The sequence below is a fragment of the Schistocerca cancellata genome, chromosome 9, assembly GCF_023864275.1.
Source record: "Schistocerca cancellata isolate TAMUIC-IGC-003103 chromosome 9, iqSchCanc2.1, whole genome shotgun sequence".
Classification (NCBI taxonomy): domain Eukaryota; kingdom Metazoa; phylum Arthropoda; class Insecta; order Orthoptera; family Acrididae; genus Schistocerca; species Schistocerca cancellata.
In genome coordinates, this window is record NC_064634.1 from 192,426,004 (window position 1) to 192,453,773 (window position 27,770).

At 45.6% G+C, this 27,770-nt stretch overlaps 1 protein-coding gene and 1 long non-coding RNA gene across 3 annotated transcripts in view; both read left to right on the forward strand.

The window, feature by feature from the left end:
* Positions 1-18,906, forward strand: part of LOC126100349 (uncharacterized) — a 529,383-nt gene extending 510,477 nt beyond the window's left edge. For both annotated transcript variants that reach the window (XR_007522153.1, XR_007522152.1), the window contains one exon: positions 18,793-18,906. This is a non-coding gene — a long non-coding RNA (uncharacterized LOC126100349). The remainder of the gene's footprint in view (positions 1-18,792) is intronic.
* Positions 18,907-18,991: 85 nt separating this feature from the next.
* Positions 18,992-27,770, forward strand: part of LOC126101278 (protein FAM13A) — a 141,873-nt gene continuing 133,094 nt past the window's right edge. Inside the window, exon 1 of the mRNA XM_049911960.1 lies at positions 18,992-19,126. Within this exon, the coding sequence (XP_049767917.1) occupies positions 19,057-19,126 (70 nt within the window). The 5' untranslated portion in view covers positions 18,992-19,056. The remainder of the gene's footprint in view (positions 19,127-27,770) is intronic.

A 27,770-nucleotide genomic window follows, 5' to 3' on the forward strand; every position in this document is an offset into this window, starting at 1 on the left:
AACGTTCGACAATGTAAAATGGTGCAAGATGTTCGAAATTCTGAAAAAAGTAGGGGTAAGCTATAGGGAGAGACGGGTCATATGCAATATGTACAACAGCCAAGAGGGAATAATAAGAGTGGACGACCAAGAACGAAGTGCTCGTATTAAAAAGGGTGTAATACAAGGGTGTAGCCTTTCGCCCCTGCTGTTCAATCTGTACATCGAGGAAGCAATGATGGAAATAAAAAAAAAGGTTCAGGAGTTGAATTAAAATTCAAGGTGTAAGGATATCAGTGATACGATTCGCTGGTGACATCGCTGTCTTGAGTGAAAGTGATCTCCTGAACGGAATGAACAGTCTAACGAATACAGAGTATGGATTGAGAGTAAATCGAAGAAAGACGAAGGTAATGAGAAGTAGTAGAAATGAGAACGGCGAGTAACTTAACATCAGGATTGACTGCCACGAAGTAGATGAAGTTAAGGAATTCTGCTACGTAGGCAGTAAAATAACCAATGACGGACGGATCAAGGAGGACATCAATAGCATGCTAGCAATGGCAGAAAGGGCATTCATGGCCAAGAGAAGTCTACTAATATCAAATATCGGCCTTAATTTGAGGAAGAAATTTCTGAGAACGTACGTCTGGAGTACGGCATTATACGAGTTTTTAGCAAACAGAACACAGCATGTTGTTCTCAGTGGAGAGACGTCTACAGACGTTAAAGTAACCTCTGGTGTGCCACAGGGGAGTGTTACGGGACCATTGCTTTTCACAATATATATAAATGACCTAGTAGATAGTGTCGGAAGTTGCATGCGGCTTTTCGCGGATGATGCTGTAGTATACAGAGAAGTTGCAGCATTAGAAAATTTCAGTGAAATGTAGGAAGATCTGCAGCGGATAGGCACTTGGTGCAGGGTGTGGCAACTGACCCTTAAAATAGACAAATGTAATGTATTGCGAATACATAGAAAGAAGGATCCTTTATTGTATGATTATATGATAGCAGAACAAACACTGGTAGCAGTTACTTCTGTAAAATATCTGGGAGTATGCGTACGGAACGATTTGAAGTGGAATGATCATACAAAATTAATTGTTGGTAAGGTGGGTGCCAGGTTCAGATTCATTGGGAGAGTCCTTGGAAAATGTAGTCCATCAACAAAGGAGGTGACTTACAAAACACTCGTTCGACCTATACTTGAGTATTGCTCATCAGTGTGGGTTCCGTGCCAGGTCGGGTTGTCGGAGGAGATAGAGAAGATCCAAAGAAGAGCGGCGCGTTTCGTCGCGGGGTTATTTGGTAAGCGTGATAGCGTTACGGAGATGTTTAGCAAACTCAAGTGGCAGATTCTGCAAGAGAGGCGCTCTGCAGCGCGGTGTAGCTTGCCGTCCAGGTTTCGAGAGGGTGCGTTTCTGGATAAGGTATCGAATATATTGCTTCCCCCTACTTACACCTCCCGAGGAGATCACGAATGTAAAATTAGAGAGATTCGAGCGCGCACGGAGGCTTTCTGGCAGTCATTCTTCCCGCGAACCATACGCGACTGGAACAGGAAAGGGAGTAATGACAGTGGCACGTAAAGTGCCCTCCGCCACACACCGTTGGGTGGCTTGCGGAGTATAAATGTAGATGTAGATAGCTGCCTGTCGTGGATTACACATTGGGGCATCCCCCGACTTGTAAGTTTTGTGGTGAGACGTGGTCGTACAATACCAAACGGCCCACTCGTTATTTCACCGTCCTTCAACCATTTTCCACAGATGCTCACAACAGTAGTATGTCAACAGGCGCCCAGCTTTTCAGTTTCAGAGATCCTCGTTTCCAGCTGCAGCGCCACAGCAATGCACCCTTTGTCAAAACCGCTTACATCAGTGGATTTCCACATTTTGGGCCCGTATCATCGCTATAATTACTGCCCATTCGCCTCTCTTCCGCTTACATTCTTTCCTTAATGCGTCACTTGCCCGCAACACTACCCGGAGGCATTCAGAATTGCGGCGGGCAGCGGTCATAATGATTTGGCTCATCGGTGTATGTGGTGCACTTGCAGGCATATCGCAGAAAGTGCTGCCTGGTCTTACCAGATGTCCGACTATTTAACTAACCAGTGCCGGCAGCGAACTTGTCACATTGGCGGTTATCTGTCCAGGAACACAGGGCGTGCACACTTGATATACTAAACAACACAACACTTAACCTGATTTCGTATCTCATCTTTCTTATCAGTATTGACAATCGTAATTATTCAGGGATTCTCAGGGCCACTGTGTATCGCACTTGTCGATTCTGTTGGACATAAATTGGGTCCGGTTATCACCGCTAGCACATAAATGCAGTGTGATTCTAAAGTCATTCGCGTGACATAATTTGTACTCCTAAATCAAGAATTATTCCAGTTTCGAGTAGTGTAATGGACTGTTTTGTATTTGTATGTTACATCATTCAGTGAAGGGTATTTTTTCTCCATATTACCACTCCCTTCGCCGTTCCAGTATTTTTCCCCACAAACCGTCTTGTGTTGGACAAACTTTTGATTTGTAGATGCAGTAAGGTTTTCAATTTCCCTGCACTCACAACAGGAATAGACTTAACCGAGCAATATAATGTACTCTGGTTCTCCGCATGTAGTTTACGTGACGCAGCTTCCGTGTATAATGCCTAAAATCGAGTGGAAATTGCTTTGTAGTTTATTTACACACATATCAAGGGAATACCGTTCGTAGTTTTCTTGTGTGGTTAATTTGCCGTCTTCTGGCTCGTAGACAGTGAGCTGGTAACTCAAAAGTTGCCATTCTTTCGTTCTTGAGCTCGCTTAATCAGAGATGATACGCAGTAATTTCAATTACAGTAGCTACTCAGGTACAAAAACGTTAAGCGTCATTTTAAACCCAGAACCATGGCCGAGGAGGACTCGAAGGTTCTCCCTCTGTTTTACGAGGCTTCAGCACTAACCAACGCCGTTTTGCGGCTTGGTGGTTGAGACACATTTTGGTCGCAATGAGCTATGCTGATAATCACTTCGCACGCGCCTTTACGGCAAGTAAGTTACACAGCAGTATAATATAGTCTGAGACAAAAAATAAAAATACGACGCACCACGAAGGAATTATATGAGTTGGTCACAAATTGATATTTATACATGCCGCTGGATGAATGTGCGACGCCGCAGCGCAGTTTCGCCGAGCGGCTGGCAGGGACAGTAAACAGGGGACATGTCGATACCTGGGAGTAAAGTCTTTGCTAGTCTCATTCTGGGTACTCTAGCCCTCGCAAACAGGCTCGTGAACAATATACACTACTGGCCACTAAAATTGCGACACCAAGAAGAAATTCAGTTGATAAACGGGTATTCATTTGACAGATATTATTGTAGAACTGACATGTGAGTACATTTTCACGCAATTTGGATGCATAAATCCTGAGATCAGTACCCAGAACTACTACCTCTGGCCGTAATAACGGCCTTGATACGCCTGGCCATTGACTCAAACAGAGCTTGGATGGCGTATACAGGTACAGCTGCCCTTGCAGCTTCAACACGATACCACAGTTCATCAAGAGTAGTGACTGGCGTATTGTGACGAGCCAGTTGCTCGGCCACCATTGACCAGACGTTTTCAGTTGGTGAGAGATCTGGAGAATGTGCTGGCCAGGGCAGCAGTCGAACATTTTCTGTGTCCAGAAAGGCCCGTACAGGACCAGCAACATGCGGTCGTGCATTATCCTGCCGAAATGTAGGGTTTCGCAGGGATCGAATGAAGTGTAGAGCCACGGGTCGTAACACATCTGAAACATTGTTCAAAGTGCGGTCAATGCGAACAAGAGGTGACCGAGACGTGTAACCAATGTCACCGCATACCGTCACGTAGGGTGATACGCCAGTATGGTGATGACGAATACACACTTCCAATGTGCGTTCACTGCGATGTCGCCAAACACGGATGCAACCATCATGATGCTGTAAACAGAACCTGGACTCATTTTTTGCCATTCGTGCACCCAGGTTCGTCGTCGAGTACAGCATTGCAGACGCTCCTGTCTGGGATGCAGCGTCAAGGGTAACCGCAGCCATGGTTTCCGAGCTGATAGTCCATGCTACTGGAAACGTCGTCAAACTGTTCGTGCAGATGGTTGTTGTCCTGCAAACGTCCCTATCTGCTGACTCAGGGATCGAGACGTGGCTGCACGATCCGTTATAGCCATGCGGATAAGAGGCCGTTGGGATCCAGCACGGCGTTCTGTATTACCCTCCTGAACCCACCGGTTCCATATTCTGCTAACAGTCATTGGATCTCGACCAACGCGAGCAGCAATGTCGCGATACGATAAACCGCAATCGCGATAGGTTACAATCCGTCCTTTATCAAAGTCGGAAACGTGATGGTACGCATTTATCTTGCTTACACGAGGCATCACAACAACGTTTCACCAGGCAACGCCGGTCAACTGCTGTTTGTGTTCGAGAAATCGATTGGAAACCTTCCTCAATTCAGCACGTTGTAGGTGTCCCCTCCGGCGCCAACCTTTTGTGAATGGTCTGAAAAGCTAATCATTTGCATATCACAGCATCTTCTTCCTGTCGGTTAAATTTCGCGTCTGGAGCACGTCATCGTCGTGGTGTAGCAATTTTAATGGCCAGTAGTGTACGCAGATGTCAACATCTGAGTAAGGACGTGTAGGAGCTCAACTATGCCGGTTGGAGTAATCGGCGATTTGCTCGACATTTGAATAGGAATGATCTACATCTACATCTACATCTACATCTATACTCCGCGAGCCACCTTACGGTGTGTGGCGGAGGGTACTTATTGTACCACTATCTGATCCCCCCTTCCCTGTTCCATTCACGAATTGTGCGTGGGAAGAACGACTGCTTGTAAGTCTCCGTATTTGCTCTAATTTCTCGGATCTTTTCGTTGTGATCATTACGCGAGATATATGTGGGCGGTAGTAATATGTTGGCCATCTCTTCCCGGAATGTGCTCTCTCGTAATTTCGATAATAAACCTCTCCGTATTGCGTAACGCCTTTCTTGAAGTGTCCGCCACTGGAGCTTGTTCAGCATCTCCGTAACGCTCTCGCGCTGACTAAATGTCCCCATGACGAATCGCGCTGCTTTTCGCTGGATCATGTCTATCTCTTCTATTAATCCAACCTGGTAAGGGTCCCATACTGATGAGCAATACTCAAGAATCGGACGAACAAGCGTTTTGTAAGCTACTTCTTTCGTCGATGAGTCACATTTTCTTAGAATTCTTCCTATGAATCTCAACCTGGCGCCTGCTTTTCCCACTATTTGTTTTATGTGATCATTCCACTTCAGATCGCTCCGGATAGTAACTCCTAAGTATTTTACGGTCGTTACCGCTTCCAATGATTTACCACCTATGGCATAATCGTACTGGAATGGATTTCTGCCCCTATGTATGCGCATTATATTACATTTATCTACGTTTAGGGAAAGCTGCCAGCTGTCGCACCATGCATTAATCCTCTGCAGGTCTTCCTGGAGTACGTACGAGTCTTCTGATGTTGCTACTTTCTTGTAGACAACCGTGTCATCTGCAAATAGCCTCACGGAGCTACCGATGTTGTCAACTAAGTCATTTATGTATATTGTAAACAATAAAGGTCCTATCACGCTTCCTTGCGGTACTCCCGAAATTACCTCTACATCTGCAGATTTTGAACCGTTAAGAATGACATGTTGTGTTCTTTCTTCTAGGAAATCCTGAATCCAATCACAAACCTGGTCCTATATTCCGTAAGCTCGTATTTTTTTCACTAAACGTAAGTGCGGAACCGTATCAAATGCCTTCCTGAAGTCCAGGAATACGGCATCAATCTGCTCGCCAGTGTCTACGGCACTGTGAATTTCTTGGGCAAATAGGGCGAGCTGAGTTTCACATGATCTCTGTTTGCGGAATCCATGTTGGTTATGATGAAGGAGATTTGTATTATCTAAGAACGTCATAATACGAGAACACAAAACATGTTCCATTATTCTACAACAGATTGACGTAAGCGAAATAGGCCTATAATTATTCGCATCTGATTTATGACCCTCCTTGAAAATGGGAACGACCTGCGCTTTCTTCCAGTCGCTAGGTACTTTACGTTCTTCCAGCGATCTACGATAAATTGCTGATAGAAAGGGGGCAAGTTCTTTAGCATAATCACTGTAGAATCTTAAGGGTATCTCGTCTGGTCCGGATGCTTTTCCGCTACTAAGTGATAGCAGTTGTTTTTCAATTCCGATATCGTTTATTTCAATATTTTCCATTTTGGGGTCCGTGCGACGGCTGAAGTCAGGGACCGTGTTACGATTTTCCGCAGTGAAACAGTTTCGGAACACTGAATTCAGTATTTCTGCCTTTCTTCGGTCGTCCTCTGTTTCGGTGCCATCGTGGTCAACGAGTGACTGAATAGGGGATTTAGATCCGCTTACCGATTTTACATATGACCAAAACTTTTTAGGGTTCTTGTTTAGATTGTTTGCCAATGTTTTATGTTCGAATTCGTTGAATGCTTCTCTCATTGCTCTCTTTACGCTCTTTTTCGCTTCGTTCAGCTTTTCCTTATCAGCTATGATTCGACTACTCTTAAACCTATGATGAAGCTTTCTTTGTTTCCGTAGTACCTTTCGTACATGATTGTTATACCACGGTGGATCTTTCCCCTCGCTTTGGACCTTAGTCGGTACGAACTTATCTAAGGCGTACTGGACGATGTTTCTGAATTTTTTCCATTTTTGTTCCACATCCTCTTCCTCAGAAATGAACGTTTGATGGTGGTCACTCAGATATTCTGCGATTTGTGCCCTGTCACTGTTGTTAAGCAAATATATTTTCCTTCCTTTCTTGGCATTTCTTATTACACTTGTAGTCATTGATGCAACCACTGACTTATGATCACTGATACCCTCTTCTACATTCACGGAGTCGAAAAGTTCCGGTCTATTGGTTGCTATGAGGTATAAAACGTTAGCTTCACGAGTTGGTTCTCTAACTATCTGCTCGAAGTAATTCTCGGACAAGGCAGTCAGGATAATGTCACAAGAGTCTCTGTCCCTGGCTCCAGTTCTGATTGTGTGACTATCCCATTCTATACCTGGTAGATTGAAGTCTCCCCCTATTACAATAGTATGATCACGAAACTTCTTCACGACGTTCTGCAGGTTCTCTCTGAGGCGCTCAACTACTACGGTTGCTGATGCAGGTGGTCTATAGAAGCATCCGACTATCATATCTGACCCACCTTTGATACTTAGCTTAACCCAGATTATTTCACATTCGCATTCGCTAATAACTTCACTGGATATTATTGAATTCTTTACTGCTATAAATACTCCTCCACCATTGGCGTTTATCCTATCCTTGCGGTATATATTCCATTCTGTGTCTAGGATTTCGTTACTGTTCACTTCCGGTTTTAACCAACTTTCCGTTCCTAATACTATATGCGCACTATTTCCTTCAATAAGAGATACTAATTCAGGAACCTTGCCCTGGATACTCCTGCAGTTTACCAATATTACGTTAACTTTTCCTGTTTTTGGTCTCTGAGGACGGACGTTCTTTATCAACGATGATAATGTCCTCTCTGGTAAGCCGTCAGGTATTTTATCGTTTCGCCCAAGGGGGGGTCCCTCTAACCTAAAAAACCCCCGTGTGCACGCCACACGTACTCTGCTACCCTAGTAGCTGCTTCCGGCGTGTAGTGCACGCCTGACCTGTCTAGGGGGGCCCTACAGTTCTCCACCCAATAACGGAGGTCGATGAATTTGCAACCATTATAGTCGCAGAGTCGTCTGAGCCTCTGGTTTAGACCCTCCACACGGCTCCAAACCAGAGGACCGCGATCGACTCTGGGCACTATGCTGCAGATATTAAGCTCAGCTTGCACTCCGCGTGCGATGCTGGTTGTCTTCACCAAATCAGTCAGCCGCCGGAAGGAACCAAGGATGGCCTCAGAACCCAAGCGGCAGGCGTCATTCGTTCCGACATGTGCTACTATCTGCAGCCGGTCACACCCAGTGCGTTCAATAGCTGCCGGAAGGGCCTCCTCCACATTACGGACGAGACCCCCCGGCAAGCACACCGAGTGCACACTGGCATTCTTCCCCGACCTACCCGCTATTTTCCTGAGGGGCTCCATAACCCGCCTAACGTTGGAGCTCCCTATAACTAATAGGCCCGCCCTCTGTGACTGTCGGGACCTTGCCGGAGAATCGGCCACTGGCCCAACAGGCGAGGCATCCTGTGGTGGCTCGGAAACGATGTCATCACCACTAGGAAGCACCCCGTACCTGTTGGAAAGGGGTAAGGCAGCCGCCACGCGGCCAGATCCCACCTTCGCCTTTCGGCCAGGCACGCGCGAGCCCACCACTGTCCGCCATTCACCCTGGAGTGATGGCTGACCGGTAAGATGCTCACTGCCGGAAGACGCAGCGACATCAGGGGTTCCATGTGATTCCAAGGCCACCGAAGTAGGCATAGGTCTCACCACAGTTGCCCCAACGCCACTACGAGCCGACGCCTGCGCCTCGAGCTCGATGAGCCTGACAGACAAAGCCTCCACCTGCCCCCGAAGAGTGGCCAATTCTCCTTGCGTCCGCTCACAACAACCACAGTCCCTACACATGACTATGTTTACCCTACCCTATACGGTGACAAATTCCCAAGATAATCTTCTGATGAGCTACTCTGATAATCAAGAAACACACACTGAAATACGAGACGCGAAAACTACGCTAGGTTTTCCCAGAAAAACTATTTAAAAGCTAAGCGCAGCAAATAAGTACAAAAACGCTTTATACAAACAGTACTCGCTGCTGCTGGTGCTCTCGCTCTGGCTGTCGCAAGACAACTGCTGATTCAAGTGACTAGTGGCTAACGGCCGCGAAACAAACAAAGACGGTTTTAGGGCGCTTTCTGTTCTAAACGATCAAGAAAACACTAAGAAATCTAACACGAAAACTACGTAAAGTTTTATCAAGAACTGTTAGTTACTATGCAGAGCAGATAAACACAAATAGAATCCCTTCCTTAGTGGAAGGTCGTAAACAAAATGCAAAATAAACGCTTTATACAAACAGTACTCGCTGCTGCTGGTGCTCTCGCTCTGGCTGTCACAAGACAACAATGATGCCGCTATTCTTCGATTTTAGCAGGAATTGGTTAACAGTGGCCGAACACAACGTGGCCTAGAGAGACGACAGAACATTAGGACTGAGCTGTCGTCAGAGAGGCATTCAAAGCCCCGTATTCATCTTTATCGTCGTTTCGACATGCAACTGGTGCTTTAGTGACCACAAGGACCATTGATAGGCGGCACACAGAAAGAGAGCTGGGCTCACGGCGCTGCTCGCGCCGACTACCATTGACCTCTGTACACCAAAAAGCCCGTTTGCAGTGGTGTCGGGCAACTGGCTGGGGTAGAAATGTCTTCAATGATGAGTCCCGCATCGTAGTGAGCATCGATGGTCAGGAAAGACTGTCTAGAGACCCTTCGGACAGCGGTAGGGTACCAGCCTCACTGTAGCCCGCTATACGGCCAGACATTGACGAATGATGGTCTGAGGTGCCATGTCATTACGTAGCAGGATCCCTCTGGCTGTCATCTGCGCCACCCTTACAGCGTAGTGGTACGTCGACGATATTCTACGTCACGTTTTGTTGCCCTTCATGGCAAACCATCCTGGGATTACATTTCAGCAAGATAACGCCCGCCAGCAGACACTGCTGTGGTCTCGCGTTTACCAAATGCTGTCTTGGCCAGCAAGTTGTAGAATTTTGGAACACTTATTATGTTCGAGTATAATAACTTTTCTGGAGACTAGAAATCTCCTCTGTAGGAACAGCATGGGTTTCGAGAAAGACGATCGTGTGAAACCCAGCTTGCGCTATTCGTCCACGAGTCTCAGAGGGGTTGCCAGATAGATGCCGTGTTTCTTGACTTCCGCAAGGCATTTGATACAGTTCCCCACAGTCGTTTAATGATCAAAGTAAGAGCATATGGACTGTCAGACCAATTTTATGATTGGATTGAAGAGTTCCTAGAGAACAGAACGCAGCATGTCATTCTCAATGGAGAGAAGTCTTCTGAAGTAAGAGTGATTTCAGGTGTGGTGCAGGGGAGTGTCGTAGGACCGTTGCTATTCACAATATACATAAATGACCTTGTGGATAACATGGGAAGTTCACTGAGGCTTTTTGCGGATGATGCTGTAGTGTATCGAGAGGTTGTAACAATGGAAAATTGTACTGAAATGCAGGAATTGACGCATGGTGCAGGGAATGGCAATTGAATCTTAATGTAGACAAGTGTAATGTGCTGCGAATACATAGAAAGAAAGATCCTTTTATCATTTAGCTGCAATATAGCAGGTCAGCAACTGGAAGCAAAAACATTTTCAATGTGTGTGAAATCTTATGGGACTTAACTGCTAAGGTCATCATTCCCTAAACTTACACACTACTTAACCTAAATTATCCTGAGGACAAACACACATACCCATGCGCGAGGGAGGACTCGAACCTCCGCCGGGACCAAACTGAAAGCAGTTAATTCCATAAATTATCTGGGAGTAGGCATTAGGAGTGATCTAAAATGGAATGACCATATAAAATTAATCGTCGGTAAAGCAGATGCCAGACTGAGATTCATTGGAAGAATCCTAAGGAAATGCAATCCGAAAACAAAGGAAGTAGGTTACAGTACACTTGTTCGCCCACTGCTTGAATACTGCTCAGCGGTGTGGGATCCGTACCAGATAGGATTGATAGAAGAGAGAGAGAAGATCCAACGGAGAGCAGCGCGCTTCGTTACAGGATCATTTAGTAACCGCGAAAGTGTTACGGAGATGATACATAAACTCCAGTGGAAGACTCTGCAAGAGAGACGCTCAGTAGCTCGGTACTGGCTTTTGTTGAAGTTTCGAGAACATACCTTCACCGAGGAGTCAAGCAGTGTATTGCTCCCTCGTACGTATATCTCGCGAAGAGACCATGATGATAAAATCAGAGAGATTAGAGCCCACACAGAGGCATACCGACAGTCTTTCTTTCCACGAACAATACGAGACTGGAATAGAAGGGAGAACCGATAGAGGTACTCAAAGTACCCTCCGCCACACACCGCCAGGTGGCTTGCGGAGTATTGATGTAGATGTAGAAGTAGAAGGTCGCCAGATCTCTCCCTAATTGAGAACATTTAGAGCATTGTGGGCAGGGCCTTACAACCAGCTCGGTATTATGACTATCTAACGCGTCAGTTGGATAGAATTTATCACGATGTCACTCAGGACACCCAATAACTCGTCAGTCAATACCCAGGGAATAACTTCTTGCTTAAAGGCCAGTCGACCAGCTCGTTATTGACTTGCTCAGTTTGTGAAGCTGTTTCTCTTGAGTAAATCACTCAATTTTTTTCTGAAATTGTAACCATTTCTTTGTCTTAACATGTGCATCACATGTATCGATTTCCGCCCCATTCTTCTTTCGTGGTGCGTTTTTTTTTATTTTAGAATGTACTGTGACAGTGGTTCCCGATCTAAGGATATTTATGACCTGCATGGGACTGAGAAGGGGGAGGAGGGTAAACTGAAATTTTCTAGGTGATCACAACAGAGAAAGGTTCGATAATGTTTCAGTCATGAAATTCTTGTTTCGTAAAAATTACTTTATTACTGTTTTGATAGACTACTATTTGTTAGCGACCAGTAATTACCTAAACTGTCCAACTACGGCCATTACAGGTTGATATGATGGAGCAGAAACAACAGCTTGTAAAATGAATGTATTCGTAACGTTATTTGAAAAAGGCAGACAATCAGTAAAGATCATACTTTTCTCCAACCGTCCGATTCCTTGGCGCGGAGCGTTCAGTAATTCGACCTCGTTACTGTCTTGTCCCGCAATATCCCACGAGTCTTAGCTCGCTCACTGATCGAGCCAAAATAACACTTTAGATACTTATTTTGGGACGGACATACCCGTGGATTTGTTTCGAAAAATAAATAAGCTTGAACTCGACTTGCAAGGAAATGTTGCTAATATCCTAATACAAAATAAGGTTGCTGCTAAAACAGCGCTGAAGTTCCAGTGTTTTCATAACTTACAATGATGAACCGAGCGAGCAAGTAAAAATGCTTATTTACAGATGAAAAAATGCGTGTATTTGTTATAAGTAATTATTCCCGTTAGCACCTTTTTTCCTGATTTAGAAAACTAGCCCGCTCGGGGTGCAACAAATTTTAATTACGCACTTGTTTCTTTTTCTGTATACACTTCCTTTTGCACCCTGAAACAAGATCATTGGGAACCGAATTTAAGTTAACCCTTTTACTGAAACTGTTATGTCGCCAGTGATACGACCACACCGCCGCCTGAGAGATCGATCAGCCGGATGCGATTCTCTCGATAAACGGAACAGAAGAACGGCTATGCTAGCCAAAGAGTACACAGCCAGTGGCAGTACCTATGCTCGCCGCAAGGCCACTTCATGTGCACCAGGTGTGTAGTGCAGTTGTGCCAGTCTACGGTTTGTAGCCGCGCCCAGTGGTCAGCCAACGCCGATGTAGTCATCGTCTGCAGCTCAGTCATTGCTGCCATCAAGTCTTTGTAGCTCCGTTTCAAGTTAGTCTTCAAATTCACCGGATTCGACATTCAATATTACGAGAGATTAATTCGTCACTTCAAGATTTGTGACTTGTAAATTAAGGCATTCTACAGACGCTTAGTCTAGTCGCGTCTTCTTTAATTGCCAACCAACTGATCATGGACTACAGCAAAGTTAGGTAATAAATACTTTCTTATTTTGTACTCCTGCTAATTAATTGTGTTTTCCTGTTGTAGCTACCAAGCAGTCTTGGCATAGTAGAACCCACGTTTCCATTTCCTTGGCTACCTCATATTTGGCACCTTATCTTGAGGGACTCGATTATGGTGGAAGGTCGAGAGCCATCAGAAACAACCACGGTCAGTAACTGGCTACCTCATATTTGCCACCTTATGTTGAGGGTCTCGATTGTGTTGGAAGATCGAGAGCCATCAGAAACAACCACCGTCAGTAACTATGTCGTATAATATTGTGGGACTTTTTGTGAAAGTACATTAAAGCTCAGTTAATTTTTTTCTTAATAATGGTATTTGCCAAATATACACTTTCGGCTATATTTGTTGCCACTTCCGACGTCCACAGATACTCCTGCAGTACTACTGTTTTTCAGGTAGGTAGTTGTAGTAAACTTGCTACGCAGTTGGTTTTACGTCCGGTGTCGCTGAGAACTGTACAGCTCAGGCAGCTGCTCCTATAAAGTGGTCAATCAAACTAGCTTATCTGGTTTTCGAAGTGCTTTCTTTTCTCCTAGCAGTATACACATCTTAACACAAAGATAAAAATTTCATTACCTACAAAGATACCTTAACAAGAAGGCAGCAGTTGTTTTTGCATACCTATAGTTAATCTCAGAGTGGAAATTGAAAATCTGATTGACAGGAATATCATTTCAAGTTGGCTGATAATTAAGATATGAAGACTGTCCTTTTATGTTTCTGGCGCAGTTGAGATTGTGTACGTGCAAATAAATTATCTTTAGGGATAACACAGTGAGTGTATCGACTGAGTAGAACCAATGTACTTGATGCACAAGACATCATGTCATATCAGAGAAGTCGATTTCTCGAATGAATCAGCTCTGAAACTGTTACAGTATAAGATCAGAAATCACAGCCGATATCGAGCAAGTCTTCACATATTAATTAATGTCGACGGACGGTATTCCACAGGTATAGCGTAATTGATGCAAGCGTGTTGGAAAACGCCCCGGCTGTTGTGTGAACCTCTTTCTTGTGCTGCCAGTTTCGATCATCATCATCATGGCACCTCATATTATCTTAGCGTATGTAAGGTCACCGGACTAGATGTGTGTCTCCCCACCGCCACTCCCCGGTAGATCGTGTAGAACTAATTACGAAGCGGTCATGTGCTCGACCACCGCTGAAGTAAGTCGGGTGTGTGAACGTGAAATTCAATTGTATAGGATCAGCACACCAAGTTGGGTCGATGTGGATTGGTTCAAATGGCTTTGAGCACTATGCGACTTAACTTCTGAGGTCATCAGTCGCCTAGAACTTAGAACTAATTAAACGTAACTAACCTAAGGACATCACACACATCCATGCCCGAGGCAGAATTCGATCCAGCGACCGTAGCAGCTCCAGACTGTAGCGCCCAGAACCGCACGGCCACTCCGGCCGGCGGTCGATGTGGAGAAGTGGCAGAATGGCAGAAAGGTGCTATCGTGTTTGAATGCTTCCATCACTACTCCATGAACGAGTTTGCCCGATTTGTTGGTGAGGGACAGCTGAAAGGTTCTTGTCCCTGCAGGGAAAGAATGCAGAGTACAGTCAGAGGTTTGCCACTACCTTCATTCTAGATAGTGCCCCCATCCCAGCCCCCTTCAACTTAGTAAACGGATGGTAGTGGCAGGAGGAGGGGGGCGGGGAAGATCACATAAATGAAGACGGTAGTCCGACAATTGGAAACGCTGGAACTTAAGTTTGGCAGCACTATTGTACTACAACATAGGGGGATCACTTCGGTCAGCTTTCCGCGGCGCGGCGTTTCTTCTTAACTCCCTTCTTCAGCTGATTGAAAAAGCTGTCTTAACACTGTCTGATTGTACTGCTGGACGGAAGGAGGTAGGCCACCACCACAATATCGTCATTTTTCTGAGAAAACGGACGCCAGTACTATTTTCACCGATTCGAAACTTCTCGGTCGCGGAAATTCCGAACTGCGAATGCTTTAAGACACACGTCAATTACCCCCCGCGAAAACCCATGTACAAAGTTTTAAGGACAAGTATAAGTGAGGAATCTAGCAATATGCACAATCCCCTAGGTTTCGCTCACATAGGGACCGCGAAGAAATCGGAGTAATAACACGCACAGAGACGTTTTACGTAATCGTTCTTCCTGCGCTCGATATTCCAGTAGGACGGGCAGAAGCCTCAATAAGTGACACGATGGGAAGTATCGTCTGCCTTGCACTACTGCATATGTACTCTGCAAGCGACTGTGTAGTGAATGGCAGAGTGTGAATCATAACTATATTGTCCATTTTCTAGCCTATTTAATTGGCTTATTGAGGGAGGAAGAAGTAACTGCCTGTATGCCTCTGTCCGCTCCCAGTCTCTCTCATCCTCATCCTCTTCTCTTGATCCCTACCTGAGTTATGCGATGTAGGCAGCATAATAGTTGCACAGTCTACTTCGACTACAGGATCTCTAAATTTACTTAACAGAGTTCAGTGATAACTAAGACGTCTTTCTTTCAAAAATTCCTATTGATGTTCCCCGAGCATTTCCGTTACTCTTTCGTAATGACTACACCAATCTGTTGCGGTTGCAGCAGCGCGTCTCTGAATTCGTTCGATGTCTATCATGCCTTCGCGAGGACGGCTCCAAACACTGGAACAATAACTTAGAATTGGTCGCACAGGCGTTTTCTATGCGGCTTTCTTTACAGAGAGAGAGCACTTTTCAAAACTTTCCAACAAAACCAAGTCGTCGATTCGTCTTCCCTACAAATTTTTCGTGACGGTCCCATTTCATATGGCTCTTAGTATTACTCCAAAATACTTAAATGATATAATGTTCTCAAGATACGCAACATTAATGTCGCGACTGACAGTGTTTGGTTCTTTCGCTTTGCTATAGGTATTATCTTACCTATCTCCAAATTGTGGAAATATCTCTGCAATTTCGTGCGATTGTCCGCCGACAATACTTATTTGTACACATCAACATTATCAGCGAACGCTCTTCTACTGAGCTGAAGAAAGTCGTGGGATAGTTTTATGCACTTTTACAGATCGCGGCGGTATCTCATAGACAAGTTATAAAAGGGCAGTGCATTGGCAGAGCTGTTTTTGTACTCAGGTGATAGTTTCCGACGTGATTATAGCCGCCTGAAGGGAATTCACACACTTTGAACGCTGAATGGTGGTTCGAGCTAGACGCATAGGACATCCCATTTTTGAAAATCGTTAGAGAATTCAGTATTCCGAGATCTTCAGTGCTAAGAGTGTGCCGAGAATATGCAGTTTCAGGCATAACCTCTCACCTCGGACAGCGCAGTGGCCGACGGCCTTCACTCAACGACCGTGAGCAGCGGCGTTTGATAGAGTTGTCAGTCCCACCAGTCAAACAGCACTGCGTGAAATAACCGCAGAAATCAATGTGGGACGTACCACGAACATTTCCCCTAGGACAGTGCGGCGAAATTTGATGTTAATGGGCTATGGCAGCCGACGACCGACGCGAGTGCCTTTGCTAGCAGCACGACATCGCCCGCAGCGCCTCTTCTGGGCTCATGATCACATCGTAGACAATGGAAAACCCGGGCCCGGTCGGATGAATCCCGATTTCTATTGGTAAGACCTGTTGGTAGGAATCAAGTGTGGCGCAGATCCCACGAAGCCATGGACCCAAGTTGTCAATAATACTGTGCAAACTGGTGTTGGCTCCACAATGGTGTGGGCTGTGTTTACATGGAATAGACTGGGTCCTGTGGTCCACCTGAGTGAAAATCGTTACGTTCGGCTACATGGAGATGAACTACACGATTGATGGACTTCATGTTCCCAAACAATGATGTCGTGTCACCAGCCACAATTGTTCGCTATTGGTCTGAAGAACTTTCTAGACAGTTCGAGCGTATGGTTGGGGGCACCCAGACCTCCCAACGTGAATCCCATCGAACATTTATGGGACATAAACGGTAGATCAGTTCATGCACAAAATCCTGCACCGGCAACACTTTCGCAATTATGAACGACTGTAGAGGGAAGGTGCCTCGGCACAGTATTTCTGCAGGGGACTTCCAACGACTTGGTAGAGTCCGTGCCACGTCGAGTTGTTGCACTACGTTGGGAAAAAGAAGTTCCAATGCGATATAAGGACGTATCCCATGACTTCTGTTACTTCTGTGTATAGTGCTGCTGATCGCCCTATCTGGTAGTATGTCAGACGCCTTTCTAAACTCTAGGAAGACGGAATCTACCTTTCAGCTCTCTTTATTGTTTCAAAGATGACGTGTGTGAAGAAAACAGGCTGTGTCTCGCACGAGCGAATTTTCTCTGAATCCCTACCGATTCTGTGAGAGAAACTTGTTTTCCTCCAGGAATGTAATAATGTTTGACCTTGCAATACCCTGTAGGACCTCACAACATGTGAACTTTAGTGATGAGTATATTCACCTGAAATTACGTGCAGCCTGTCTGTTACAGAAGCAGTCTGCGATGTTCGTCAATCACGGGGGACGCTTCGTGTGCTGCCGATTCTCGATAAAATATGAGCTAGGAAAGGAGCTAATTCTTCGGCGTATTGAATGTGAAAGCTCAGTGAAATTCTGTCAGGACATTCTGTCTTTTTCGCTTTTAATAGTCGTAATTGTTTCTCAGTATCTGAGGTGGTAATCTCGACGTATCTCACTTCTGATTATTATCGACTGTCAAACATTTTGAGAGAATACGTTATTGTAGGAGTACGCGGAATTTAATATTTTTGCGTTCTGTCTGCTGTGTCTGTAGTTGAGAGTCTAGGTGACTCCACGAGAGACTGAATGGAATCTTTGGATGCATCTGTTGACTTTCACTTACGACCAGAACTTAACAGAAGTTTCTGTCAAATATTTAGCCTGAGTCTTACTGTGAAAACTGTTGTAGGCTCCATGCATGACAGTTTTACGGATGCACGAACCATTAAACTGGGGTATGACTTGACGTGTTTTATTACTTTGCTTGGAATGTACCTATCCATTCCGAAGTTTTTAACGCGTTATAGCTTTAATCACAATTGTTCTGTATTTTCGACATATGAAATAAATGTTCTCTTTTCGTCCTTTAAATACAAGTTGATAACGGCTCTCATCAATTCTTTCGAACGGAAATTCTACCCCCATCTTGGTTGAAGACTTCTCTACTTTGATGACCATGTTCTTGGAATAGCATAATGGTCGCTCATCCGGCCGTCGGACTGCGTTTGCATGGGGCTCCTAAAACCAAATGCGATTTCCCAATACGTCTTCTGGCTAGCCGTGTATTCTGCAAATGCGGTTCTAGCTGCCGGATTTCCTCTTCCTCAATCGATTTTCGCTTTCGTGTGAACGCACAACCGTTTTATGAAATCTGCGTAGGTTGTCAAGATACGTCTCCTTTTTAAAAATACTCGCCTAATCTGGGTGGAGCGACTTGGGGAGAAGTAGAAATATTACACTGGGCACGAAGTTGTCTCTCACCGATATTTAATTGTAGAGAAACAGTGTTTGTGGTGACTAAATGAGAAACCGGAAAGGTGTCCGAGGAAACGAGCTGGCAGCGGATCGAATAACGACGAGGTCCGATATGGCGGCCAGCCTGGGTGTGGTTTTTGGACCGGCTTTTCACATCCGACTCATAACGCTCTGGTACTCATGTCTCATTTTAGTTATACGATTCGCAAAAAATTCCGAAAACGTTGACATCGGATCACATTAGAAGCAGATCGAATATACACTGTCCTTATGGGGGAGGAGGGGTCAGTGTGGGGGAGGGGCTACAGGAAAGGCATCCGGGCCTTTGAAGACACCGGATAAGGATAAGAAAAATAGGGAAAGAGAAGGTTTCTCTTCAGGAAGTTGTCTCTCACGGCAACTTACAAAAATTTATGGTGCCATAGAAAAGATGGGGTCCGTCTGCTGTGACGGACGTACGTTGTGCGACGTGCTGAGGATACGGTGTGTGCGTGTGTTGCAGTGCGGCGGCAACGACAGCTGTTGCGACAAGCAGAGCGCGGCGATGCGTCGACCGGCGACGCTGTGCGGCTGCGACGCGCCGGGCGAGGAGTGCTGCTACGCGACGGAGGCGCCGTGCGGCGGCGCCGGCTCCGGCGGCGGCGCGGCCGCGACCGCGGGGGGCCGGCTGTCGCGCGTCAAGAGGCTGCTGGCCGGCACGGGCACGCTGCTGCTGGGCCGGCGCGCAGAGCCCGCGCCGCGCGTCTTCGGCGTGCCGCTCGACCAGATGGTGCTGGAGCCGGCTGCGGGCGCGCCCGCCGTGCTCGCCAGGCTCGTCTCCTACATTGAAAACCACGGTCAGTCTCTGCCGACACGGACGCATTCCGCACCCCCTTCGGGTTTTATTATCACTACTGGTCATTTTCCGCTGCTTCGCCTGTATGTGCGTTTGACAAATATATCTTGTACACATCTCATCCCCAGCCTCCACATCTTCCTCCTCCACCTCTTCTCTCTCTCTCTCTCTCTCTCTCTCTCTCTCTCTCTCTCTCTCTCTCTCTCTCTCTCCCCCCTCCACCCCACTTTCCATCTCCTCCTCACCCCATCTTCTCATCACCTCTCCCTAACCATCTCCTCTTTCGCCCATCTATCTGTCAACCCTCTTCTCATGTTTCTCCCCATCTCCACCTTGCCCACCCCCTGTCCATCCCACCTCTGTGCCCATTGTCTCCTCACACTCCTCTCTGCCAATCTTCTCCTCGCTCCTTCTCTGCCCATCCTTTGGTTTCCACCTCTCTGAGGCTTTCCTCCTCCCACTCCCAACTCATCTCCTCCTCTCACTCAGCCTGCCGGTGTGGCTGAGCGGTTCTAGGCACTTCAGTCGTAGCGGTCGCAGGTTCGAATCCTGCCTCGGGCATGGATGTGTGTGATGTCCTTAGGTTAGTTAGGTTTAAGTAGTTCTAAGTTCTAGGGGACTTATTACCACAGATGTTAAGTCCCATAGTGCTCAGAGCCATTTCAACCTCCTCTCTCCCTGTCCTCTCCTGCCTCCTCTGTCTGCATCTCCTGCTCCTCACTCTCTCTGTCCATATCCCCTTCCTTCCCACTTCCTCCTTCCCATCATCTCCCCATTTCTCCCTGTTTGTCTCCTCCACCGTTATCTCCCTGCCCATCTCGTCCTCCCCCGTCTCTCCCTGTTCATCTCCTCCTCTGCCTTCATCAGCTGCCCATCTCCTCTTCTGCCTTCACTCTCTGTCCCTCTCTCTGTCAGTCTCCTCCTCTGCCCACCTCTTCCTATGCCTCTCTCTCTGTCCACCTTCACCTTTGTCTTCACACCTTGTCCATTTCCTTGTCCCCCCTCTATTTGTGTCTATTTCCTCCTGCCCCAGTCTTTCTACCTTGCCTCCTTGTCACCTTCCTCCCCCTTCCCATGTCCTTCTGCCACTCTCACTATCCAGTACCTTTTGCTCTTTTCCAGCTCCTCTTCTCTTTGCTCCTTTCCCTATCCATTTACTTCTCCCCCCACCTCTATATTTATTTCCTTCTCCTCTTCTTCCATAAGCATCTCCTCCCCGTCTATCTCTCTGTACCTCCTCCTCTCTCCCAGTCGATCTCCTCTTCCTCGTCCTCGTTACAGCGATCTTCTGCCCCTCTGTGTCCTCCCCACCCCTTCTCTCTGTATGACAGTATCACCCCCTCCCGACCACCTCTCAGTGCCCCTTTCTTGTACACTTTCTCTGTCCCTCCACGTAGCCCCTCTCTCTCCCTATCCCTGCCCTCCTCTCTCTCTATCTATCCTCTGCTCTAACCATCTGATCCTTCTCCTAGCCATCACCATCAGCATGTGTCGCCCCTGCACAACAAGTTGATGAAATAGGCTTTTGAAAATTATCTGCCCCTGACGTTTAGGCTGCTTTGTGAAGCAGATCGATAAAGCCGGCCGATACTATTCCCAACTGACCTTCCTTTCATGCAGGGAGCTTATATGGCATAGGTTGAAAAAACACGTTCTTGCCCACACCTGTACCTCTATTGGATGTAGCAGGTTATAAATCCCACAATGCTGATTCTCTTTAAGTTTTTTGTTTCTGTGCCAAAGTAGACATGAAACCAACACCTACAACAGTAGTACAGATTTAAATTATATGTGAACTATTGCTGTCAATGATGATGAGTATCAAAGAATGTATGGAAACATAAATGAAATTATTCAGACTAAAGTTTGTGATGAGTGAGTCAAGGAACGGAAGGAAAAGTAGTAGCAGAACATGGACTGTTGTGAAGGAATTTAAGATGAATCCACTTGGATGGTTTTTGCACAGAGCATCATTTAATCATTGCTAACACTTAGTCTAGTAATCATGTAAGAAATTTATGTAAGTACGAAAGAGTTGGAAACACAGGAAGGTTTTAGATTGCTTGCAAACAACCTTTATTGTCAATTACCGGTTTCGGTAAGTATGGTTACGATCTTCGGATCTGTGAAAATAGTCATGCAGTGTGAAATTATACAGAGATAAAATTGTTGTAGTAGGTGCACTGTAATAACCAAACCGTGTTACAACATACCTCAATAAAAGATTATTACGTGTCACCTATACCAGCTGTACTAGTACTCTTTCTCAAACATAGCCAGGTATGTGATGCAAGAGGTGAATGTTGCATCGGCAAATCAAGGTTAAAACCATGTGTTTTTGTACTTGCTCGCGTCCCATATGACACACTTCGTTACAAACAGGGCACTGCAAGACTGCCAGATGTTGGCCGGTACTGGCCAGGAAATTGGCATTTGGCACTGACAGGTGTCGCTAGTGTATTCGTGTACTTTTTACTTAAAATTATTTATGCATTTTAATTACAGCATGATTCCTGTTACGCGTCGATAAAAGATTCCAAACACCTTCTTCTAAAATTATTGTAAAATACAGGGTGTGGCAGAACCGATTCAGCAGTTTTAAGGAGCAATAAAAAGTAAATCTGAATGTATAGAGAAAAATGTTTTAATTTTACATTCATTTAGGTTTGAAAATAATGTCCTCAAGATGGCGGCCGTCGGCATCAGTAAATTGTTGTAGACGATTCCTGAAGTTTCGAGAAACTCTTGCACACACATCGCGGGGTGTGGCGTTCACTTCGTCAATAATCCACTCTTTTAACTCTGGCAGGGTGTGAGGGCGGCTTTTGAAAATCTTTTCCTCCAGATATCCTCAAAGAAAGTAGTCACAAATGCTCAAATCTGGTGACCGCGCAGGCCACCCGACTTTCAAAACATCAAGCGAAATTCGTGATTTGTGAGCAGTAGCTCCATCCTGTTCGAACCACGAGTCCCTCAGTCCATGTTCTTGAACAGCCTCGTCCATTCTGGGTTGCAGAAAAGTTTCCAACATTGAAACAGAACGTGTGGAATTCACTGTCACGTTCACTCCTTCCTCCTCAAAAAAGTAGCGACCACAGATCTGTTGTTTTCATAAGAAGCGCGAACGGCAAAACCGCGATGTGCACCGGTCCAGACCACGTTGGCTACTGAAATGGGGTCAACGACTGAACAAAGGCAGACCCGTGCAACTGCCTACACCCACCACAGCCCCAGCGGTAATCGACAGAAACTGCTTAGTCGGATCTGCCGCACCCTGTAGTTATTAAAACAGAAACAAAAAATTATGTTCAGTAGCACAAGTGCCCCTATGTCGAAGCTACTTTAGAGCTTGGTGCAATTTCCACGAACTGATGTACAATAGACTGATGTATGACAATATTTTGTAATTTATAAAAACCTGCAGATACAATTGTAAAATAATTAAAATTATAAAAATGTGCAGTAGTAAAGTTACATGGTGGACTCCCGGCGTGTCATTTGGATAGCAGTCAGTGCTGTGGACGACAAACGAAGTAACTACCACGTGTGCATATAACAAAATAATTACAGTGATAATGGATAACACATTTAATTCACGTAGTAACAACAGTTAGACGATGTGACTGTCCATCAGATTTATGATCTGTAGCTACAGTGTGTTCCAGGGGTGTACCACTTAAAAAATATAGACTCACCACGATGATAGAATTGGATAGGCTAAAGTCAATGAGTTAACAGCACGTTAAACAAATCTAAAAAATATGAAAAACGCCAGGTGATGAACAAATTAAATTCGCGTATAAACCTCCACAAATGCTCGTTCAGTATATTTTGTTAAGGGTATTTTGCCGTGAGCCGTATTTATCTTCATTGTCCGCAATTCCTATCATTATTTGCTGGTACAACGTGAATTTAATTTGCTCACCACCTAACTTTTTTTTGTTTTTCATATTTGTTTAACGTGATGTTAACTCATATAAATATAAGTATCTTCTGACTTCCGCTATCCTGTAAAGTTACACCGGAGACATATCATCTGATGGTGTTCTGACTGCTATTGCAATGCTTTCGCGATTGTCGACCTTAACACCCTAGAACTGTATGCAGCGATTCTTCTACCACAGAGGATCTGTCCCTCGTCAAACTCATCAGACGATCAATTCCAATTACAAAATGATCTAGAGAGAATTTTTGTATGGTGCGAAAAGTGGCAATTGGCACTAAACAAAGAGAAGCGCGAGATCATCCACGTGTGTACTAAAAGAAATCCGATAAATTTTGGGTATACGATGAATCACACAAATCTAAGGGATGTCAATTCGACTAGATACCTAGTAATTACAGTTACGAGCAACTTAAATTGGAAAGACCACATAGATAATATTGTGGGGAAAGCGAAACAAAGACTGCGCTTTGTTGGCAGAACACTCAGAAGATGCGCCAAACCTACTAAATAGACAGCCTACATTACACTTGTCCGTCCTCTGCTGGAATATTGCTGCGCGGTATGGGATCCTTACCAGGTAGGATTGACGGAGGACATCGAAAAAGTGCAAAGAAGGGCAGCTCGTTTCGTGTTATTGCGCAATAGGAGTGAGAGTGCCACTGATATACGCGAGTTGGGGTGGCAGTCACTGAAACAAAGGCGATTTTCTTTGCGGCGAGACCTATTTACGAAATTTCAATCACCAACTTTCTCTTCCGAATGCGAAAATATTTTGTTGACACCCATTTACGTAGGGAGAAATGATCATCATAATAAAATAAGAGAATCGGAGCTCGAACGGAAAGATTTAGATGTTCTTTTTTCCAACGCGCCATACGAGAGTGGAATGGTAAAGTAGTAGTATGAAAATGGTTCGATGAACCCTCTGCCAGGCATTTAAGTGTAAATTGCAGAGTAACCATGTAGATGCAGAAACTGTTACAACTTTTCGGTGCCCGATTTGGAAGCAGAATGTGTAGCGATTTCACCACATCTCTCCGTCCCTGCCCCCCCGCTCCCCCCCCCTCCCGTCCCCGCGTTATGGCACATATATAGTACCTTCAAGATGAATACCTGCCACTGCGTGCAACACTGCTCATAATTCAGTGCTCTCTCAGAGTATCTAATTTAGGTGTCATTCATTACATAGTCTGGAGAGTTCCTGAGGATCCATTTGGAAATTATAACAAGTTTTTCAAAGCGAATATCTTCGTAAATTGTAATCTGACGCACTCGTTATTGTCTTTTAGATAATGGATGCATAAAAGTGAGAACATTGCTAGTACATAAACCTACAATGATTGGACAACGGTTTCCATTCATAGCTGAGTAGTGAAGACTACTGCTCAACAAGTCTTCAACCCAGTCGTATACGAAAGTCTGCAGGGAAACTGAATATTCCACGTGTAGTTCCTTATATCTGAGGCCTTAGTAAAGCGCCTACTATCAGGCTATTTTTCATGTAGTCGAGAAAACAAAAACAGCTAACTGACTAGTTTAACGAGTACGAGGACGGGGTACAAGCTGAAGACTTTATCGGAAGATAATACCGCGTGGGCAGGCGGTTTTACTAGCGGAGCTGTTATTCTTCCGAAGTTCTTCCCGCTCCAGTCCATCATCCTGATACGGAAAATGAATCTAAAGTCTTTTTGCACTTGAACAAACGTGAGATACAACTTTCCTGCACCCTGATCTCTTTTTAGCGTTTCTACTGCTTGTTTCTTGGTCTGTGCGTAATTCGTAACTCGACTTGCAAGATAAATTGATAAAATATTTGGATCGTTATACTGACAGTACCCCTCTGTTGAGCCCGAATTTCTATGATTTTTGCGTCTTTATCGTTAAGCGATGTATATGTTATAAAATACAGTATGTTTCTCGACTCAAGTTGTGGATCATGGACTCGTCTGCCACTGAAATTCATTGAGAATTTCTGCGACACACTCACTGTAACTAAACAAGCTCGTCGCGAATCTTGGCACGCTTCTTTGAATCCGTTTAATCCAACGTGATAAGGGCCCCAGACCGACGAACATCATACAAGAATTGGTCGGACGAGGCTTTTTTAAGCCGTCTGTAACATGCGTAGATTACACATTCTTAGAATTCTTCCAAAAAACTGAGTCTTTTATTTACTTTATACACAGTTAGCTTTGTATGGTTATTCCGTCTTAAATCACTCCAGACAGACATTCGGAGATACTCGATGGTTGTGACTGACTCCAGTGACTGATCGCTGATCGCGTAGTCGAACAGTGTCGAGTCTTTCATCTATTTACACACTTTACATTAAATTTATTTTGTGCATCAGGCACTGACCGTCTGCAAATCTCTCTGCATTTCGAGAACGTTACTTTTTGAACATCTTGTATGTTGACAGATGGGTCAGTGAGTGTGTGTACACTATAAATGAGTGCCGCGAACGCAGTTATGTAACCAGGAATTCCCGAACTCGCAGAAAATTTCAACCTAGCGGCCCTCCCCCTGCCAATATCGCCCCATTTATTGTTTAGTTTCCATTCCTGCTCAGCCTGTTCATTCGTTTCCTGAGATCAGTATGAGTTTCCACTGAAATGAAATGCACAACTTTCAGTAATTCCATTAGTAGTAGTAGTCGTCGTCGTCGTCGTCGTCTTCGTCTTTTTCTTCTTCCTCCTCCTCCTCCTCCTTCGTCTTATTGTTTTCCTAACTGCTGTACAAAATTCAAGACGAGTTAAATAAATTAACGCAACGCATTAACTGCTCGGTAAAAATGGATGAAAGTGCAAGAGCATGTTGCCAGGCGTGGACAGAAAATTGGATGTCAAATGGAATGAGGTCATCTTCACAATAGTACGACATGGGGTTGGCTCCGCAAAACAACAAAGTTTAAGGACCAGCTAGCAGTTACGGCGCGCTGTGGTGTTACATATTACAGTATGACCTGGAGACATATGGATTAGTTCTCACGGGGAGAATCACTGGGAATCTGTAAGAAGGACGAAGCGTGATGAGTATAGCCCAGGAGTTTGGTGTCGCTCAGAGCTTTGTTTCACGTGCGTGGGTAGCGTTCTGAACCGTAGGCACGGCTGCCTGAAGGACAGAAGGTGATCAACCACGCTCAACTACAGCAGCCCACGACTGCTATACTGTGCTGCAGGCAAGAAGGAGCCCTCTTCGAAAAGCGTGCGCAACTGCGACCACATTCAACAAGACACAGGGTCTCCACACTCCAAAATGGGATGTCCGCCGCTCGTGGTCTCGCGGTAGCGTTCTCGCTTCCCGAGCACGGGGTCCCGGGTTCGATTCCCGGCGGGGTCAGGGATTTTCACCTGCCTCGAGATGACTGGGTGTTTGTGTTGTCCTCATCATTTCATCATCATCCAGGAAAGTGGCGAAACTGGACTGAGCAACGATTGGGTAATTGTACGGGCGCTGATAACCACGCAGTTGAGCGCCCCACAAACCAAACATCATCATCACACTCCAAAATGGCACGGCGACTTCGTGAGGGTAGTCTCTTTGTCCGGCGACCAGTATATTGTGATGCGTTCACACCCGCACATCGGCGGCACCGTTTGCTTTGGGGCCCGGACCACAGGGACTAGACGAATGTGGACTGCGGTCACGTGGTGTTCTCGGATGAGAGGAGGTTCCGTCAGAGTAGTGATTCCTTACCAACCCTCATACGGCGATAGGCGGGGACACACAATGCAGGCAGGAACATCGCCTGACGTGATCGTGTTTTGCATGGGCGTACTGGCCTCCAAATCTTTGAGCGCGGTACAGTGAGTCACTGGTCAACGTTATTGTGAAACTGTACTGCTTTGTCATAATGCGTCTTTTGAGGGTTATACTAGACACTGTCTTCATTTTTATGGATAACGCGCGACCGCATCGGTCTGCTCAAGTGGAGAAGCTGTTGCGACAGATTATATTTGGCGAATGAACTAGCCTGCCCGTTCCCCCGACGTAAATCCCGTCGGGCAAGTATGGGATGCGCTGGGGAGACATTGCAGCGTGTCGACATGCACCAACGGTCATCCAGAAGTTGTTAGACGAGCTGGTAGGGGAGAGGAACGTCCCAGCACAAGAACTCCCGAGGAACCCTACGGCCAGCATAGGAGAACCTAGCAGAGCATGCATTGCCGCCAGTGCTGGTCACACATCCTTTTAAGAACCATGTATGCCGTTTTATAATATCCAAGGGCCCGTCATACATCACAACGTGTCGTTTCTGTCTGTACGTTTCTTTCAGTTTCCGTCTGTTTTTTATTGTAGCAGTTTTTTATGTGTGGTCCAAATTTCATCGAGCTGTGTTATTTGACAGTGACATATCAAGCGGGAGTTACTTTGTGCATAAGTTTTTCGTATCAGTATATTTCGGCCACGTTCTTCCCCTTCTCTTTTTGCCCTTCCCCACATCTCTTGTCTACCACAAAGCTGCGCCCGCCACGCAGTTTCCATCTGCATCTACGCCAACATCTTCTGTACTCTGCAAACCACTGTGAAGCGCATGGCATAGGGTACGTCCCGTTCCATTCACGCACGGAGCGCGGGAAGAGTGATCGTTGAAATGAAATGTCCCAGTGCATGCTGTAATCACTTGAATTTTCCTCACTACCCCTATTGGAGCGATAAGTAGGGGGTTGTAGTATATTCCTAGAGTAATCATTTAGAG